The sequence below is a fragment of the Schistocerca nitens genome, chromosome 4 (assembly GCF_023898315.1).
Source record: "Schistocerca nitens isolate TAMUIC-IGC-003100 chromosome 4, iqSchNite1.1, whole genome shotgun sequence".
NCBI lineage: Eukaryota > Metazoa > Arthropoda > Insecta > Orthoptera > Acrididae > Schistocerca > Schistocerca nitens.
In genome coordinates, this window is record NC_064617.1 from 693,802,421 (window position 1) to 693,823,066 (window position 20,646).

At 39.6% G+C, this 20,646-nt stretch overlaps 1 protein-coding gene across 2 annotated transcripts in view; it reads right to left on the reverse strand.

Annotated features, from left to right (window-relative positions):
* Positions 1-267: 267 nt before the first annotated feature.
* The window catches only part of LOC126251951 (TNF receptor-associated factor 6-B), an 81,353-nt gene continuing 60,974 nt past the window's right edge, over positions 268-20,646 (reverse strand). For both annotated transcript variants that reach the window (XM_049952715.1, XM_049952716.1), the window contains exons 7-8: positions 6,422-6,702; positions 268-4,685 (exon numbers count right to left, since the gene is read on the reverse strand). In XM_049952715.1, the coding sequence (XP_049808672.1) occupies positions 4,358-4,685; positions 6,422-6,702 (609 nt within the window). In that variant the 3' untranslated portion in view covers positions 268-4,357. The remainder of the gene's footprint in view (positions 4,686-6,421; positions 6,703-20,646) is intronic.

Genomic DNA, 20,646 nt, shown 5'->3' on the forward strand with positions numbered 1-20,646 from the left:
GTATAAAAAAAGGAATGGTGGTGAAGCACATGCATGAAACAACTGTGATATCTATTCACTGCATTCTAAACATGTTTGCAAGTTCAATTTGTGTGATAATTGCTCTTTGTTAAAACTGTAAGTATCTTGCTCAGAGTTCGTAACTATTTCTTTTCCCAAGAAATGAACATACATGTAAGCAAAACATGCAGGAATCAGGTAAATGTGACAGACTTATATATTAATAGAATAACCACAAAAAATTAAGGATTTGAAAGTGCTTTAATTGGATAAACAATATACATTCAATATCTGCTATAACCCAACCACTTTCGTAATAAACTGGACGGCATAATAGTGATTAATACTGGTTAAAATGATGACACCAGTAATACATATATTCTAAAAACAATGCAGTAAAATGTACATTACAAAAGGATGTTGTTATTGCACTCTGGAAAAGATCCCACCCCACAAAATATAATACTGACATTTTAAAGTGTATATAACATACCTCATAATGCAAAAATATAGAATCTAACAATGTTTTCCTACTGATAAAATAGTCTCTCATTGCTTCAAGAATTTAGTTAATGGTTTTCCACAGTATGGTAGTTATTTGCACTTTTGAGTAATACTTTAAGAAACTTATGTAATTAAAAAGATAAATGATACCAACAACAATGTTTGCTGTTCTTAAGGACACAGACTGAATCTTCACAGTGCCTGTTGAGTTTCGCAGCATGTGGGAACTAATACCCTGAAAGGGGGGGAGGTCATGGGGATGGAACAGGAGAGATCTGAGGCATCAGTCAAAATTGTTAGGTCCTGCACTTAGGAACATAAAAGTATATGCTACTGTAACACTGTATTGGCCATGTATGACACCATATGTAAACCACTATGGGTGGTGACATTATCCAAATCTAAAATACAGTCAAAGAAAAACATCCCAGCACACCATTATAGGTTCCTCAGTGACATGATAATCAGATTATTAACTAAGTGCAAAACTTTTCACCCTAGTAATTATACAACAGACCATGTTACAGAAATCAATGGAAATGATATCACAAAATGGAAACACATGCACTACATTCTGTGGTAATGCTCATGCAACAGACAAATATACTACTATTGTATTTAGATAATAACAAGTACAAAAATGTTGTAAACAAAACATTAACAGACAAAATATTCAAACTAGTCATAAGTACGGGTTTGCATTCCGTCAAAACATGGCAATACACCACAGAACAACAATACACAGGTTTTGACAAGTTTTAACACAATCACTCAGCTCAAGTGGCAGCGGATTAGAACTTATGAGTTTGTATGCTTTGTGGAAGGCAAAAATGGTTGAACTCTTGTGCTGCTCCCAAGAATGTTTTGAGCAATGTCAGAATGACTGCAGCTATATACAGATTACAAGGGGATCCATTTTAAAGCAAGTATAACTAACTGAACATACCTAGTAAGAATACAAATTTACAACGTAAGTCTCATCTTTTTTGGTGTGACACATTGTGTATGATCTCTTCCGGTGGAGACCATGAACAAGTCTGTAGTAAACTGCTAGTCCAATGCCACAGAGCCGATTGATTTTGATGAAATTTATCACAGTGTATGAACACATTTCAACGTCAAAAACAATTGTACACTAATATGCAATGAAAAACAGCAAATGACAATATTTCTTGCAGTTGTTTTGAATTGAGTCAACAGTGGTGTATTAAAAATGACAAAATATAAGTTATGTTTCTACACTAAGTCAAAGAAATAATATTATGGACAGTGGTATATTTATACATAAAGTATGTCAAAAATAAATCAAATGTGGTATGTAAATACTTTAGGAGTAAAGGAAGGAATTCGTCGAATAGTTTGCGTTGAGCTGCTAACAGGCACACAAAATAGAATAAAAACTTGTTAGCTTTCAGATGAACCCTTTTTAACACGTTCAAGTACACACACACATACACACACACAAGTGCATACCTGTGCAGCTACATTGTGCCAACTGAATACCTATGCCACAACTGCAGCTTGGCAGGAGTGAGTGGTTATATCAGGTGGGGTGGGGTTGGGTTGGGTAGAGGGACAAAGAGGCGAGAATTGGAATGAGGGGTTGTGGAGATGTAACTTGTGGCTTGGAGGGTGCTGCAGATGTGCGGGATAGAAATGCGGGATGGGGAGGTGGCATGTCCATGGGCTCGGAATGCGACAACGGAAGCCGAAGCTGGTGAGTTTGTATGGTGCATGACAATGTCAAAGTGGAGGCATAGAATGGGAGGGGGTAACAGGACTGAGGAAGAGGAAAGTTCTGGGTAGAGGGTGCGCATGAAGTGGTTTAATGGTGATTGAGGCCATGAAGGAAGGAAGATAGACAGATTTAGTTTAGCATCCCATCAACATCAAGATCATTAGAGATGGAGCACAAGCCCAGACTGATTCCAGGATGGGGAAGGAGTTTGACTATGCCCTTTTGGAGGAATAATCCTGCCATTTGTCTACAGTTATTTTACAGAAATAATGAAAAAACTTAAATCTGGATGGCCCTTTGTAGATTTGAATCATTGCCCTCCCAAATGTGAGTCTAGTATTTGAGGATCTGAGGGTAGAAGGATTACGGGAGTGAAGGAAGTGTTGAAATGAAATGTTGTGTGACGAGGGCCTCCCGTCGGGTAGACCGTTCGCCTGGTGCAAGTCTTTCGATTTGACGCCACTTCGGCGACTTGCGCGTCGATGGGGATGAAATGATGATGATTAGGACAACACAACACCCAGTCCCTGAGCGGAAAAAATCTCCGACCCAGCCGGGAATCGAACCCGGGCCCTTTGGATTGACAGTCTGTCACGCTGACCACTCAGCTACGGGGGCGGACAAAGGAAGTGTTTTACATTGTAAAAAAAGGAGGTGCTGAAGGAAAATATCCAGATGGCATGGTTTGTAAAATAACCCCTGAGCTCCAGCATGTTGTGCTAATCAGCATGTTCTGCCTCTGGGTGGTCAACTTTGTTCTTGTCCACAGTTTGTCGGTGGCCATTCATTCTGGTGAACATCTGGTTGGTGGTCATATCCACATAAAATGCTCTGTAGAAATTACAGTAGAGCTGATGGCTGATTTAATAGGTGCCCTTGCCTCACACGAGACAGGAGAAGCCTGTGACAGAAGTAGAGTAGGATGTGCTAGGTGGTACATCCTACACATGATCTTTCCCATCCATCCTGAAGTGGTATTCCTTCGTCCAACCAACCTACACAACATCCCTGTCCATCCACATGTTACTCCAACTTCCAGTTTCTTGGCACAGATGTCATATCCCTGTGGAAGACCCTGAGAGCAAGACCTGCCTGATTTAACTACTTATCGATTTCAACTCTAATCTTGTCACAGGCTTCTCCTAGCTCATCAGAGACAGGGACACCTGTGAAAGTAGTCATGTCATATACAGGCTGTGCTCTAATTTCTGCAGAGCATTGCCACTGCGAAACTGTGGCCAAAAACAGAGCTGACCATCCAGTGGTGGAACATGCTACTGAGCACAGCATACTCTTCCACAACCCCTGCCTTCCCTCCAGCTCCAGCTTCCCTGAACTAGGCAGATGGGAGTTGTCCTTGCACTCCCATAACTGTCTTGGCCTCAATCTCTATTAATTCAGTGCATGCACACCCTCTACTCAATGGCTTCCCCTTTCCTCTATCCCGTTAAAACTATCAGTCCATGCCTCCATGTCATTTTCACTGTGCATCGCACTAACTCACTGACTCCAATGCCTATGTGTCGCATTCCTAGCCAGTGCACCTGCTGTCTCCCCCTCCTGAATTTCTATCCTGCACACCTGCTGCTACCATCTGAGGCACCAGCTACCTCTCAACAACCCCTCATCCCACTCCCACCTCTTTCTCACTCTACCCACCGCACCTGACACAACCGCTCACTCCGGTCCATCTCCTGGTATTGTGTGTTCAGCCAGCACGATGTAGCTCTCTCTCTCTCTCTCTCTCTATCTCTCTCTCCCTCTCTCTCTCTCTCTCTCTCTCTCTGTGTGTGTGTGTGTGTGTGTGTGTGTGTGTGTGTACTCCAGCTCATAAAAGTATTCGTCTGAGTTCCAGCAAGTTTTCTTTTCATTCTTCTTGTGTGCCTGCCAACAACTCAGTGTTTCTACTATTTTGTGAATGGTCTCATTTATGCATGAAGTATATAGATGCATCAGACAAGTACTAGGTGAATGGCCATATTATTGTGTTCCATGAGTGCACCTGATGACGGTCAGTCAGTAAACTGATGAAATATTGCACATGCCTATCCGGCTTCTTGTCCAAGGTCTCCTTAATGATCTACTACATTGAGGAAACCTGAAGAATCACATTAATTACACACTTTGCACTTTTATTTTGATGGTAAGTGTATCATTATGTATGAATCCAGCAGACATAAGCTCTGGTATTGAAATAAATTCTGTGTATCCAAACCCTCTAGGGTTAATGTTTTTTGTTGGCTGTTGAAATGCATCAATTTCAGGCCTAGACATCATGGTTTCTTGAATGTGTAACTGTGAATCTTTCATATTGACCAAGCGAAAACTGATTCTTCCAGTGAACGGCCAATCTAAGCAAACATCATGATCAGTCTTCATAAGATGAATCAACAATGATAAGTAATTGTGATCTTTTGGTGATATATTGAGCCGAGCACAAAACCTGAAACAAATAATTCTGAATTATAAGCTAAAAATGAGATGACAATCATTATTTGGTTCTGACATTTATCTATATCAAATGGAAAATTCACATGAGAAAATTAAATAATGTAAATAATGTACGAGACAGAATTGCTGGTCACCACATGCCTTCAGGAGATGAATAATTTATTACTGCCAATAGACACACAAGGTGTATGAGAAAAATGAGACTGACAACACTGTGAGCAATCTGGCAATGCTGTTTTGTTCTACTTGTGTAGACTGGTGTGTTTATCCCTTCCAGAAGCTCAGTCTGAGTTTCAGCTCCGCACAGCTAACATGTGATTCTTGAGAGTGCCATTAGTGAAGTTGTGTTTTGTTGTGTGCTATGAAAATGGAACAGTGGAATTTAGAGCAACCTTAAGCAATCAAGTTTTGTGTTAAATCCGGGGAAACTGTGGGTGCGACCTTTGAAAAGTTGAAACAGGCTTATAGGGAATATTCCTTATCAACAGCACGTTTTTTGCTGGCACAAATCATTTCTGAAAGGCCAAGAACATATTGAAGATGAAGCTTGCTCAGGGAGACCTTCAACATCAAAAAACGATTAAAACGTTGAACGTGTGTCTGCTCTTATGAGATCAGACTGATGTTTAACAATAAGTATGATGAGTGATCTGTTAAACTTAAATACTTTCAATGTACATCAAATTCTGACCAAAGATTTGCACATGCAAAATGTTTGCGATAAACTGGTGCTGAAAAATCTCACAGCTGAGCATAGGACAACTGAAGAAATGTATGTGTTGATCTTCTTGAAAGTACTGCCAATGACCACGAATGATTCAGTCATGCGATCACAGGCAATGAAGCCTGGATTTTTGAGTATGATCCTGAGACAAAGCAGCATAGTGAGGGGTGGGACACTGAGACGTCTCCCCAGGCAAAAACAGCTCAATAGAGCAAATCTAAGATTAAAAGAGTGCCAATTTGCATTTTTACAGTAGATGTATATGGCATAAAAAATTTGTTCCTCCAGGACAAACTGTCAACAAAGTGACTTATAAAGCTGTCCTCGAAAGGCTCATGAAAAGAGTGAATCGAGAGAGATTGGACATTGCAGACAAGTGGATGCTGTATCATGACAAACTTCATGTCACATGGATACTTCCATCTCAGAATTATTTACCTAAAATTGTATTCCTGTTGTTCCATAGCCCCCTATTCACTTGATCTGAGTCTTTGTGACCTTCTTTTACCAAAATTGAAAAGTGTATTAAAAGGATGTCATTTTCAAAGAGAACTTCAAAAGAATGAGACCGACGAATTAAAGGTCTCATCAGGTGAAGCTTTCTGGCACTGCTAGACAGGAAACAACAACTCTAGCAGTGTATAACTGCCAAAGGAAACTACTTTAAATGGGGACCACAATGTTACTTGAAAAATAAAATAAAAACTTTGGTAGATACAAAATCAGTTTCTCTACTTTTCTCACACACCTCATATATGAAAGTTCATGTACTATTCTACCTTTCGGGACTTTCGGTTCCTTCATCTTTGAGAAGAGAGGGATAGGTTTAAGGGATAAAAAGGAAAAGCATGGCACTTGGACATCAGGATGACAGGGGCCCACCTGTTGTAAGGATTAAGGAGACAAAAATTTATTATGTCTTAAGTAAGGCTTAAAGTGCAAAACAATACAAAGGAATTTCAAAAGGAAAAAAAATGCAGTGGGTGAACATAGTAATTTGTTACCTGTATCCATTGGATGAAGTGTAAAAGCTGGGGCTGTAAAGGAAATAATGTGCAGGTTCTCTTTCCATTGTGTTCAGCTCTTTACGAAACTCAGGGATAGCCCACAACATGACACCACCACAGTGTTTACGACAGATTTCTTCGAGGACAGCACTTGAATTGCTGACATGTTGCTGCAGCTGCTGCTTGATGTTAGACAGCTGTATTTCATGTTCATTGTACTTCTGTTCCAGGACCACAATTCTACCAAATAAGTCACGTGCCAGTGCTTGCCAGGTTTCCTAAAAATCATAAGTGCACTGCAGTCGACTTACATACATTTGCACATGATCTCCTGTATATTTTAAAGTCAATATTAAATGTGAACTGTAGTAACATACATGACTGATATGATTGTGTGAAAGTCATGATCAAACACAGAATTAACCTTTTAATACTCTGTACAGATATCACATAATATCTTGTACCAGTAAGTTTGAAAGTTGCTCTATTGAGGGAGATTCACAGGACTACCACCATTTTTTAACTGAGAGATGCATTTTTCTTGAAATAATTGTAAGGAAACTTATGCACTATTAATCAGTTGCAAAACAGACCACAACATTTTTGAAGGCTTGAAAAACATAATGCTTTTACAGACGTGGTCCTACAGAAGTTGACAAGCTATCACATTCTTCGGACCTAAAACTGGTTCCACATCTAGTTAACACGAGCCAGTTTAAATGAAATGTACGAGGTATATTTGGAAAGTAAGGTCTGATTTGGAGTGAAATGGAAACCAATGTGAAAATCTGATGGAACTTTGCAAACAACGTAGAGAATTGGTGGAGAGCACAGGCCGCTGCTTTCTGTGATGAGGATACTGGAAAGTTTGTACAACACTGCAACAAATGTCTAAGTCAGAGAAGTGACTATTCAGAGAGGTAGTTGGAAGGTGGGGGCTAACTGTTGTGAATAAAAAATATTTGATTTTCACTGTGGTTTCCATTTTGTGGCCGATCGGACCTTACTTTCCGAACAGCCCTCGTAAGTCATGGCACAACCTAAATTCTGAAATTTAAATCAGTTTAGTCAATCACACGTTCACTACATCATAACCATAGTATGATTTGGAATTTGTTCACTGAGCAAAATTTATACACACTTGCCAAAACACACATTCACATCACTACACGGTAGTGGTTTCCAGATTTTTACTGACTACTTAGCAATGCTGAAATATTCTTTTAAGGTATAAAAAGAGCTGCTAATGAGAAAAACTTTAATCTACATTTGACAATGTTTCTGCTGTCTGATATAAATTTTATTTCTGAGGGCACACTGACAGTTCTATAGCTGGGTATTTCATTGAGTCCTGTGCCAAATTTAGATTAACAATAGGAAACTCTAGATAATCAATTCTTCTATTACTATAATTTTTTGTATGTGTGAATATACTGTATTTGTTGTTTTCAGACCCAAATAGTTTGTTGGAGTGAAAAGCTGTGGTTAATATTCCCACTTAAATTGACATTTATAAGATGTAAATGTATGAATCTGGCAACTAATTCTATTACTTTGTCTTGTAAAATAAGTACTTTTCACCTAAGTGACAAGTTATCCACAAGTGTGTTAAGTTATAGATTTTTCTGCCCCATAGTTGGCAGTACTCTGATGGCAAAAGCAGTTGGACCTAAATGCCCTAGCAGGGCTGTTATATACAGTCTTTCCAGTTTAAGTTTTCTCTGGTACTCACACCCAAGAACTTGAAAATTTCTACCATGTTATTATTTCTTACTTGGTACACTACTTAACCCTGGAAGTCCCACCAATAAGGGGAAAAAATAATTTTAAAATTTTTCACATAATTAACCTTTATTACCACAGTAAGCAATGAATACAAGAAGAAACTGGCAAAAAGTAAACAAAAATTGTTTTATTGGCGTGGTTCCACTTTGGAACCACAAGGACATACAGTTTTCAAGCACCCATCATTTTGGGTAATATGTTTGAAAGCAAATTCACATTTCTCCTTGACACAATCCCATGTCTCAAAACTTCTATGAACTCATAAAGTCTAAAACAAATTATAGTCCCAAATAATAAGCAAAAATGGGCCTAAAACTTAATAAGTTTTGTATCAAAACCATATACTGCCCCAGTGATTCCAGTAGTAGAGCTCAAACTTACATTACCCTAACCGATACCCTTGCTTTCACTGACAGTGATCTCCTCAACACAGCCATTAAAAATACTAAGTCTGAAGAGAGAACAGTGTTCCCTTGGCAACCTAATCATAAACATCTGAGTGTATTTTCCTAAGCAATTTCTCTTGATTTCAATACTTTCTCAAATTTTTCTCAGCAGTTTACTTCCAGACTGTGCAATGTGGGCATGCCTTTATATATAGCTCTACTGTAATAAGTCCATCCTTGGTGAAGTGCAAGTGTTTATTGCATTCCAAGTTGGGTATATACACAGCTGTAGCTTATATAACATGTTCACTTTCTTGTTAACATTTAAGTTCTTTTATACACTATATTCAGTGTGTCTGTTACACTAAATGTGAATTGCCACATGGTCTAACTGCTACTATGTTGAAGAAGGTGAACAATCTCCTGCAGCCAGATTAAGTAGCAGCAATTGGATTAGCAGCCATGGTCACCTCCACAGAAATCATCATCAATGATGGTAGCCAACCAGTATGGATACCACCGGAACCACCATTCAACAGTAACAGAAACAAACACCCATTCCTTCATTCATTGTGTTCTGCAGATCTCGTACAGAAGGAGAATCTTCAGGGATGTGGAGCAAGTCAAGGTACACATTAACATGAGACAAAGGCATCATAGAAACTTAATTTGTTTACTGTATTACCATCAAAACTATCACTACTCTGATTAATGCTATTCACACTAATGCCTTCTAAATTTGGTGTTTTTATCTGTTAGTAGTAGCTAAATATTTGCTTGACTACAATGGTATTTTTCAAAGAAAATATTATTACATCTATAAATACTGAGTCCCATTCATAGTAAATTACTTGTTGTACAGATACCACTGCCGACAGAAATTTTAAATCCCTGAACCTGGATATTCCAATAATTTGTAGAAAGAGTGGCTAATGAGATAAGCTTTCAGTTTTCTTTTGAAGTGGTAAGGATTCCAAGTTTCTATCTTTATGTTGGGCAGGATCTTGTCGAATATCTCACACTGGACAAGGAAGCTTAATTTGAATGAAAGTCATTTTTGTGTCTTGTATTGTGACTTTGTTTCAAAGTTCAGTCAAAACTGATTTTTATTATCAGCAACAAAAACCACTAAAAGGTAAATATATTGGAAAGTGAGTGTAAGAATTCCAAGATCATCAAAAAGGCTTTTGTAAGTTGTATGACTACATACTTTACACAATATTATTACTGCTCGGTTCTGAACAAACACATTTACTTGAAGTGCACTGCCCAAAAGAAATTCCATAAGGCAATGGGGAGTGAATATATGCAAGCCAACAGTTCTTGTCTTCAGCTCAATACAGTGGGAGATGTATTTGAGGGCATAACACGTTGAATTGAGCTTCTTGATTACTTTATCCATATACTGACTTCTCCTTAACTTGTTATCTAACCAAGGAGACTGTGCTTCATTCAGTGTGTGAAGATTAATGTCTACTTCTGGCGTTAAAAGGTAATTATTGTTTGTCTGAAACTGCATATTATGAGTCTTTGTGCGGCTAAGACTTAAAAACAAACTGTTTGCTGTGAACCACTTGTTGGACTGTTCAGTTATCATATGAGCAGTGTCTGCTAGGGTTGAATTAGGACCCCTGATTAGTATTGATTAAAACAACAGTCAAGATTGCAATAACATTTGTTTATTACTACTGGTTTCAGCTTATGTTAAAGCTATCCTCAAATTTTTTGCACCCTCTATGGCTGGTGCTGATGGCTCCTTGGCTCTTCAAGCGACACCACGATTGTACACACGCGTTTCTTGTGTCATCAGCAAACACTACAGTTTTTGAACTGCCCTTTAAAGTCACTGGAAGAACATACACATGCCAGTCACATTAATGTGACCTCCACTTATGTCTGATGTCAACGTGCAATAATCACTCACAGATGGCAGGTGCTATCACTAGCAGTGGAAGGTATATACAGCATCTCGGAGGACGTGGAAAACAGTGCATTCATAGTAGTAATACAGAAATGGCGCAATTTATCTAATGTCCAGAAGGCCCGAATCTTTGGCTTTTGGGCCATTTCCAAAATAGGTAAGTTTGTAAACTGTCTGCATGCATTTTAAAGTATACTGTACATGGTAAAATGAGGCTATACAATCTCAGAGCTGAAGCAATGTGGTACATCGTGGGCCACAGATGACAGGGGGGAAATGATGGCTGCAGAGATGTGTACGGGTGAACAGACGAGCAACTGTTGAGCATCTAACCACCGAGATGAACCAAGGGGCTACCAACAGTGTCTCCTCAACGATCGTTCAGCAAACGTTGCTGCGTATGGGTGTCTGCAGCAAGTGTCTGGTTCATGCATCCATGCTGATTGATGTTCATTGCTGATGAAGGCTGGAATTTACTACCAGTACCGCAACTGGACTTCTGCTGAGTGGTGACAGGTGGCCTTTTGAGTTGCATCAAATTTTAGAATTGAAAGCAAACACCCTGCAACAATTGTCAGGGTCCAGGCTGAAGGAAGGAGCGTTATGGTCGGTGGAACCTCCATCAGAATGTTTGTACCATGGATCCTCAACCATAAAGCCTATCACAGCTGGGCACAGCACTGGGATCAGCAAGGCTCTACATCCCTATCAGTACCTTCTAGAACCTCACTGACTCTCTTCCTATATGTCACGGAGTGATCCGCACTGCATTCATTTATTCATTTAAACTGACTGGACAGTGTGTGTGGGTTAGAAACAAGAATGAGCTCAGTACCAATTCCTGTGACACTCCACGTTATGTTTCCCCACATTGAAGTTATTTTCACGCCCGAGACTGTTAATGTGACTCTGCTATTTTTAAGCCACACATTCAAAGGCTTTGGCAAGGTCACACAATATACCAACATTTTCTTGATTAACTCTGTCAGCAGTTCATTTGTGAGATCTTTTATTCCTTTCTTTGTGGAAAATACTTTGTGAAATCCAAACTGAGAGGTGGTTGACAAGTACTGGTTAGTCAAATGAGTCAATATTCTATCATAGACCACTTCCTTGAATTCCTTTGAAGACTGCAAGAAATGATGCATGTCTGCAATTAGAGGTGGTTTGCAGATGGGCCTGTTACAGAATATTTAAGTCTGTCAGGGTTGATTGATTACAAAGGTAGCTTAGAGGTAATCTTATCAAGTCAAGACAGCACAAAATTTTAATGTTCTACTAGAAACATCATTACAGCCAGCAAAATTACTAATTTTTACTCACCTGATGAATTGTATACTTTTTTTTTAAAGCTAGTGTCTGTTGGTGGTGCACCAAGTGTCTGGACAAGTAAATCTAATGTGTCTATATTTGAGTGTTTATTGCTGTGTGTAGTGTTTGCAGTGACTGTGAGGAAGTAATGATTGAATCTGATGGCCAAGATTTGAACGTGCAACCATTTCTGCCAGAGGTATTTTCTGAGGGCCTAATTTAATTTGGATTACTAGTGTTGTTTGTTTCTTGTTTTAGTAACGTTCCAAATAGGTTTTTTCTTATTCCTGGAATATTTCATTTTTTTTTGAGTGTAGTACATGAACTATTCTTTTTTTAATGACAGAGTGGAATATTCAACACTACATCCTAACTGATGGTAATGGAGTTCCAGATCTGGACAACTGCTTATTCTCTGAATTACATAGAGCTCCCTCTTCCAAGCACATGGCATTTTAATCCCAAGGTTTATCTATTGTTTATCCTTTCTTTTGTTCAATTTTGGCCTAACTTTTTTTTAGGGAATATGGTTAAGAAAGAGTTAAAACTGCCTGTTTTACAAACATCCTCTGAGCACAACAAGAAGAAACTGGAGATTCAAGTAGGTCAGGCAAATTACAGCATGAATTTGAAGAATGTGTTGAAAACAACAGAAACTTCCATATCAAACAGCATCACATTATTAAGTAGGAAATACTAACTTCTGTTAACTGTATGTTTGTAGACAGTAAAAATAAAAATGTTGGAAGACTCTACCCAAAGTCATCTGTCGAGTAGTTAAGACAGGGCGCAAACATGATTACTATTCAAAACCCAAAAAAGCCTGAGAAAGGGATATCCATTGAGTTTACAGTGCTGTGCACGTTTAAAATATGACAAAAATGACAGCAGTGTGGGATATAGTCAGTGTGCCGGTTTGTACAGCAGAGTGCAGTGCCCCACACAACACTGTGTACCCATGACAAAAGTCATGGGGTACTTCCTGATATTGTGTCAGACCTCATTTTGCCTGACACAGTGCTGAAACTCGATGTAGTATGGACCTGACAAGTCGTTGGAAGTCTCCCGCAGAAATAGTGAGCCATGCTGCCTCTACAACAACCCATAATTGCGAAAGTGTTGCCAGTGCAGGATTTTGTGCATGAACTGACCTTTCAATTACATTCCATAAATGTTTGATGGGATTCATGTCGGGTGATTTGGGTGGTCAAACCGCTCAAAATGCCCAGAATGTTCTGGCATAGTACATTGTCATCCATAAAAATTCCATCAACGTTTGGGAACATGAAATCAGTCTCCAAGTAGCTGAACACAACAATTTCCAGACAATGATTGGTCCAGTTGGATCAGATGACCCAGTCCATTCTATGTAGATGCTGCCACCCCCAGCTTGCACAGTACCTTGTTGACAACTTGGGTCCATGGCTTTGTGGAGTCTGTGCTACACTCAAACCCTACCATCAGCTTTTACCAACTGAAATAGGACTCATTTAATCAGGCCACCAATTTCATCGTCTAGGGTCCAATCAACATGGTCATGAGCCCAGGAGAGGCATTGCACGCAATGACGTGCTGTTAGCAATGGCGCTCGCATCAGTCGTCTGTTGCCATAGCCCATTAACATGAAATTTTGCTGCACTGTCCTAACGGGTACACTTGTTGCACGCCCCACTCTGATTTCTGCTGTTATTTCATGCAATGTTTCTTGCTTGTTAGCACTGACAACTCTATGCAAACAAGACTCATCTCGGTTGTTATGCGAAGGCCATCAGCCACTGAGTTATCCATGGCAAGGAGGTAATGCCAAACATTTGGCATTCTCAGCACTCTCTTGACACTGTGGCTCTCAAATACTGAATTCCCTACTGATTCTTGAACCGAATGTCACATGTCTCTAGCTCCAACTACCATTCTGCATTCAAAGTCTTTTAATTCCCATTGTGCGAACATAATCACTTTAGAAATCTTCTCACATGAATCACTTGAGTACAAACGACAGTTCCACCAATGCACTGCCTTTTTATACCTCGTGAACGCAATGCTACTGCCATTTGTATATGTGCATATCACTATCCCACGACTTTAGTCAACTCAATGTGTACTGACTTCACTATTCAGGTCATTATGAAGCTACCGACAGGTCATGTGGGGAATGTGCTCGACAAAAAGCTACTGACAGCACTAAGGCATAGTCCAACTTGAGTTATTGGAAAGCATCTGAAGCTTACTACAAAGCATGTGAAGCTTACCAGAAAGCATGTGAAGCTTACCAGAAAGCATGTGAAGCTTACCAGAAAGCATGTGAAGCTTACCAGAAAGCATGTGAAGCTTACCAGAAAGCATGTGAAGCTTCCAGAAGCTAAACATATGCAAATGATCTTGCTGTCTTATCATGCCCACATGAGGGAAGTTTTGTTTATCTTCAAGTATCTTTATTTATGCATCAACATAAACTATTTCCCCCTTCAAAGTAATCACCCTCAGATAACACACACTCCTGTCAGTACCTTCTCCAATCTTGGAAGGGCCGGCCATTGGTGGCTGAGCGGTTCTAGGTGCTTCAGTCTGGAACCGCGCGACCACTACGGTCGCAGGTTCGAATCCTGCCTCGGACATGGAAGTGTGTGATGTCCTTAGGTTAGTTAGGTTTAAGTAGTTCTAAGTTCTAGGGGACTGATGACCTCAGCAGTTAAGCCCCATAGTGCTCAGAGCCATTTTTGAACCAATCTTGGAAGCACATCTGGAACTCACTTTTGATTATGGTGTTCAGCTTCTTCAGCGATTCTGATTTTATCTCACCAATGGTGGCAAAACAACATCCTTTCATGGTTCTTTTCAGCCTCAGGAGTGCAAAGAAGTTGCAGAGGGCCATGCCTGGTGAATACAGCGGCTGTACCTTTTTTGCCAAAAAATCATGAACAAACATTGATGTGAGCAGCAGCATTATCAAGATGCAATTTCCACAAGTGATTGTACCACATTTTTGGTCATTTTCTTTGGATTGCTTCAAGCAAATCACAGAACTTCCAGGTAGTACTCCTTACTGACTGTATGACCATAAGGCAAGAACTCATAATGCACTATCCCATTGTAACTGAAGAAGGCAGTGAGAAGAACCTTCACCTGTGATTGAACGTGTCAAACTTTTTCGGTCTTGGCTCTTCAGGCAGTTTCCAAGTCATAATATACCCGTGTTTTCTCACGTGTTATAACCTTCTTTAAAAGTTCTGGATCATTGACAACTTCATTCAGCAATTCCTGAGTGATGTCTACATGACATTGTTTTTGGTCAATATTCAACAATTTCGGAAAAAAAAACTTTGCTGCTACATGTTTCATGCCCAGAACATCTGTTACACTTGTAACAGCCCTCAAACTTCTCCAAATACTAAACAGCAACATGCTGGTTTTAAATACAGGAACCAAGAGACTGGTCAATATTTGCATTATACAACCAGTGCTTTCACAACAACATATTGCAGGAGGGTATATATACAGGGTGTTACAAAAAGGTACAGCCAAACTTTCAGGAAACATTCCTCACACACAAATAAAGAAAAGATGTTATGTGGACATGTGTCCGAAAACGCTTAATTTCCATGTTAGAGCTCATTTTAGTTTCGTCAGTATGTACTGTACTTCCTCGATTCACCGCCATGATTTCATATGGGATACTCTACCTGTACTACTAGAACATGTGCCTTTACAAGTACGACACAACATGTGGTTCATGCACGATGGAGCTCCTGCACATCTCAGTCGAAGTGTTCATACGCTTCTCAACAACAGATTCGGTGACCGATGGATTGGTAGAGGTGGACCAACTCCATGGCCTCCACGCTCTCCTGGCCTCAACCCTATTGACTTTCATTTATGGGGGCATTTGAAAGCTCTTGTCTACACAACCCCAGTACCAAATGTAGAGACTCTTCGTGCTCGTATTGTGGACGGCTGTGATACAATACGCCATTCTCCAGGGCTGCATCAGCGCATCAGGGATTCCATGCGATGGAGGGTGGATGCATGTATCCTTGCTAATGGAGGACATTTTGAACATTTCCTGTAACAAAGTGTTTGAAGTCACGCTGGTACGTTCTGTTGCTGTGTGTTTCCATTCCATGATTAATGTGATTTGAAGAGAAGTAATAAAATGAACTCTAACATGGAAAGTAAGCGTTTCTGGGCAGATGTCCACATAACATATTTTCTTTCTTTGTGTGTGAGGAATGTTTCTTGAAAGTTTGGCCATACCTTTTTGTAACACCCTGTATAAAAAACACTGTCATAAAACCTCCAGTGAGAGGTTTACAACAAAACATAGCATGAAAGGGGATACAAGATAGACAACCAGAAATGTGTAGGCAGTTAAACAATATACAGCAATACCGAACATGACACCACCTCTTATCAGTCCAGTGTCACAAATTACAAAGAATCCATAACCACGACAATATCATCAGCAGAAAACTCACTCAAATCTTCATATGCAAACAGCAGCCTGCTTGAAAGAAATCATGAAGCAGCAAATTATAACTTTTTCCACATATGAAACACTGTAGTCATTTCATCACTTTAAATCACGAACCGTAGACAGTCTTTACAAAATCCATCTCGGTAATGGCAAACAGACCACTCAAACTCAGTTAGTGAAGTACAAGCTCCATTACATCCAATAAAGTGATAGTATCAAAATGTCTTACCAAATACCCGATATTCTGTGCCATATGCAAAAATATAGCTTAAGACAGGAGCACAGTTTTATCTTCCTGGTTAGAGCATAAGTAGAGTTAGTTATTTACATGTCCCCTGGATCATAATTGTGACCTCTTGCTATGATGTTCAAGTCTGTTTTACAGTTATAGTGTATATATTCAGCACAAAAAATGGCAATGTGCTGATCACTTACATGATTTCTTAAGTACATACAGTGTGTCGCCTTGGTAGCATTTATTACATTCAACTTAAAATCATAAATACTACATCAAATGAAAGGGCAACTCAAACAGTTTTTCTTTGAAGTGTCAATGTGAGCACCATTCATCACACATCTAGTGATCGGTGAGTTCATCCCAAAATTTTTCAAGGAACTCCTTGACAGAATAGGAGTGACCCATGAGGAAACTCTCCAGTTTCGATTTGAAAGTGCATGGATTACTGTTAAGATTTTTGAATTCGAGTGGCAGCTTATTGAAAATGAATACAGCAGAATACTGCTCACCTTTTTGCACCTTTGTCTTCCATATTTAGTGAGTTGAGCAGAAAATATATCAAAAATTTCCATATATGCAACCATGTTAAAGGTACTCTCAAAATATATTGGTCTAATGATGTGTGTTTCTGTTACACCACACAAAATGCCAATTTTTTCCATCATGGAGTGATTGCTGACACACAGTGTTAGGGCTCTCCATCATCCATTACCTCGTGTTCTGTGAATACACATGACCAGAAAGATAAAACCCTGCTTCATCACTCATGATGTAATGGAAAGGGTCTAACAAACCACTGTTGATGTTATTCAAAAGCAAAGTGCAGTAATCTGCATGTTTCTGACAGTCATCAACCTGTATTTGCTGCACAACTGCCACACAATACGGTTTCAAATTGGGACTTTCAATACCCATTGGCAACTCCTCCTATGTACATGCATCTCTTGGGCCAGTTTACGTGTTGAATTCTTTGGGCTCTCAATAATTCTTTGGTGAATGTCTACAACAGCTTCCGGTGTGCAAACTGAAGGAATTCTTTGTCATTTTACATTTTGCACAGATCCATAGCTACCCTAATTTTTGTAGTCTCCATACTGCCCTCATTTCAAGTAATCCTCTATCTGGATACTTGACCCCGGAAATTTTGTGTGTTTCCTTAATCAAACCTGTTTTCACATACGCTTCCACAATTTCAATTCTTTCTTCTACCAAGAAAGTAATTTTGCAGACAGCAAAGAGAAATGTCTAATCTCACTGATAAAATAAACTGAAATGTTGACTGAAGAATGGTAACAATCGATTATTGCATAAAACTGTCCATAATCATAGCCATTAATTCTATTTCAAATGCCGAAATATTGCACTTGCCTTAAAAGGGGAGGTGAGCTACTTTTCACTGTGCCACCGTGCATTATCTGTAATGCAGAAGCTGCAGAATTAAGACGTTTAAGAAGACATGTAACATGTGCATTCCAGTTCAAGTTCTTATCTATAAAAGCATCTAAGAATTTAGAAATATTCTGTTTCATTTATTGAGTTATTTTCATGCATTATTTCTACTGATATGGGCAGGCCCTGTGCATGTATTTTGTTCTAGCTAAACCCAGATCAGACGCAACAGATGGTTATAAAGGACTTGAGCCTTTTTTTATCCATCCCTTTCCAAACAAACTGAAAGCAATCACATTTTTGTCATGCTAGAATAATGATATAAAGTAGAACAGTTACATTCATATCGGTTTACAGAGCCCCAGATTAACATGTAACAAAAACAGATGTAAGCACATCAGGAGGTAGCAGTGGTAGGAGCCACGGGATAGGGAAATGATTGCAGAAGGAGCACAGCACCACCAGGATAGTTCTGAGTGACATTTTGCCCACCACACTTGGAATAACTTTCCAACCCCCCCCCCCCCCTCTCCACAATATCCTGCTCCTTTGGCAACCATTTCCTTGCCCTTGGCTCCTACCCTTGTGACCATCCCCACTGTAAGACCTGCCCTATCCACCCACCTGCCACCACCTATACTAGCCCTGTAACTGGCAAAACATATACTGTCAATGGGAGAGACATCTACGAAACAACACATCACGTACCAGCTGTTACGTAAACACTGTTCAGCTTTCTACCTGAGTATGACTAGCACCAAGTTATCAGTTAGCATGAATAGGCACAGATAGGTGTACACTGGTAATACAAAATAACATGTTGCAGAGTGTGCTCTACAAAATGACAGTCATGACCTTGCTGCTTGTTTCACCACATGTGCCATCTAGATTCTTCCCCAGACACCACTTTCTCAGAACTCTGCAGGCAGGAACTGGTGTTACAACATACCCTTGGTTCTTGCCATGCCTCTGGCCTTAAATTATGTTAATTTCTTCAGTCTCAGCATCTGTTCCCAGTAACTATTCCTTTCTTCACTTTTTTAGTTTTGTATATCTTTTATTTTCTGACCTGTCTGTTTTCCTCCGTCCCCACTTTCCACTCTTATTAACACTTGCACGATGTTTTTTCAGTAATCTCTGTCTTGCTTATTACTCTATCTTCCAACATAACCTCTCAGGTTTTCGAGTCTGATCTAGTGCAGTCGGCAACTGTCAGTCTTTTCTTCTCACCCTGTATTATGTCTCTGGGCAACTTTTCCATAATTATTCCCTTTTCTTAAATCTTGCCAGTCCTTTTCCTTTGTCCCTCTTCCTTCCCATTCAACTATTCTGCCAGAAGGAGCCACTGATTCCGAAAGCTTGCACATTTTGTTAATTTTTGTGTGTTTTCTCCTGCTGCTTCTTGGTGAAAAAATCACTTATGGAGGACATTCACAACTGACCTGTTTAACAGAATGCTATCTTTAGGTGCAAGTACTGCCCCAGACCCACATAACATCCATTACCAACCTACCAAACATAGGAAAAAAATTCTATTCAATATAATGAGAAGGTTATGGGTGTAGGTAGCGCAGGATACAATGGACAATGTGCAGTGGCCATTTTTCATCCAAAGCACTAGGCGAGTACATTTGTTTGTTCAGAATGGGAGGCTGACAAGCGTTTGCCACCTTTCAGCCAGTCATCGATGACAGAATTGGCACGCATGCCCTGCAATCTTGAGATTGCACCATGCAAGTGATAAAGCCTGAGTGAAACATCCACAACATTTCTCATACTTAATAAAAGGTTGGAGATATCGAAATAAGATTTTGGCAGATGATAGCGCACACAGAGGGGAGTATTTTGTCATATGGTCATTATGCAAAACTTCATTATCTACCAAGTTATTCTGCTAACTACAGAATTTTCAAATGAAAGAATATAATTTTTAGGAGCCATCGATAGCTGGCGAAATGAGAAATGCTATGGGTTTTGGAACAATGTAAATGAAGTCATTACACATATATTTTGTGCCAAGGATGTACTTTTCTGTAAGATTTTGAGCTTACTTTTCCTCAGTTCCTCACTTAATATTTACAAAAAATGTGAGTGTAGGCTTCAGTTTAGAACAGCACTTCCCCTCCAGCACTTGGCATTTCCCCTACAGCGTCTGCCCACAGCCCCCACCACAACGACTCTCCCCAAGTATCCCCTGCCATCTGCACAGCTACCGGCCATGGTATTCTGCACGCCTACACACAGGGCTGATGTACCTCAGCTGAATACAGCACGTATTTTTGCAGTAAGGAAACTCAATAAGGCTAAAAAGTGCAGGGAATTGTGCATCCCAGTAACTTTCATTTCCTGTCCTTTTAAGCTAACTGACAGAATGATAAAACAGAAACTTGAATGACGACATAAAACTAATTCCAACGTACATATAATGCAATTTTGTTACTGGAAAGGGAGGGTTGCTTGCTACAGTGTAATCTTCAACAGCTTCCTATAGAATAGTGATACCAAGAGTGGGAGAGAGAAATGACACTTCAGTAACTAGCAGTGCTGAAGAGATTATCATCGCCTGTACTCAGAATTCATAACAATTCTGAAATAAGAGAAAGAAAACTCTAAACTATTTTGCACTTGGGTCAGGTGGCAGCAGATCCTCCATTATTGTTCACTATATACATCAAACACTTCTAGATTCATAGAATCTGCGAGGAAAATTTTACAATTAAT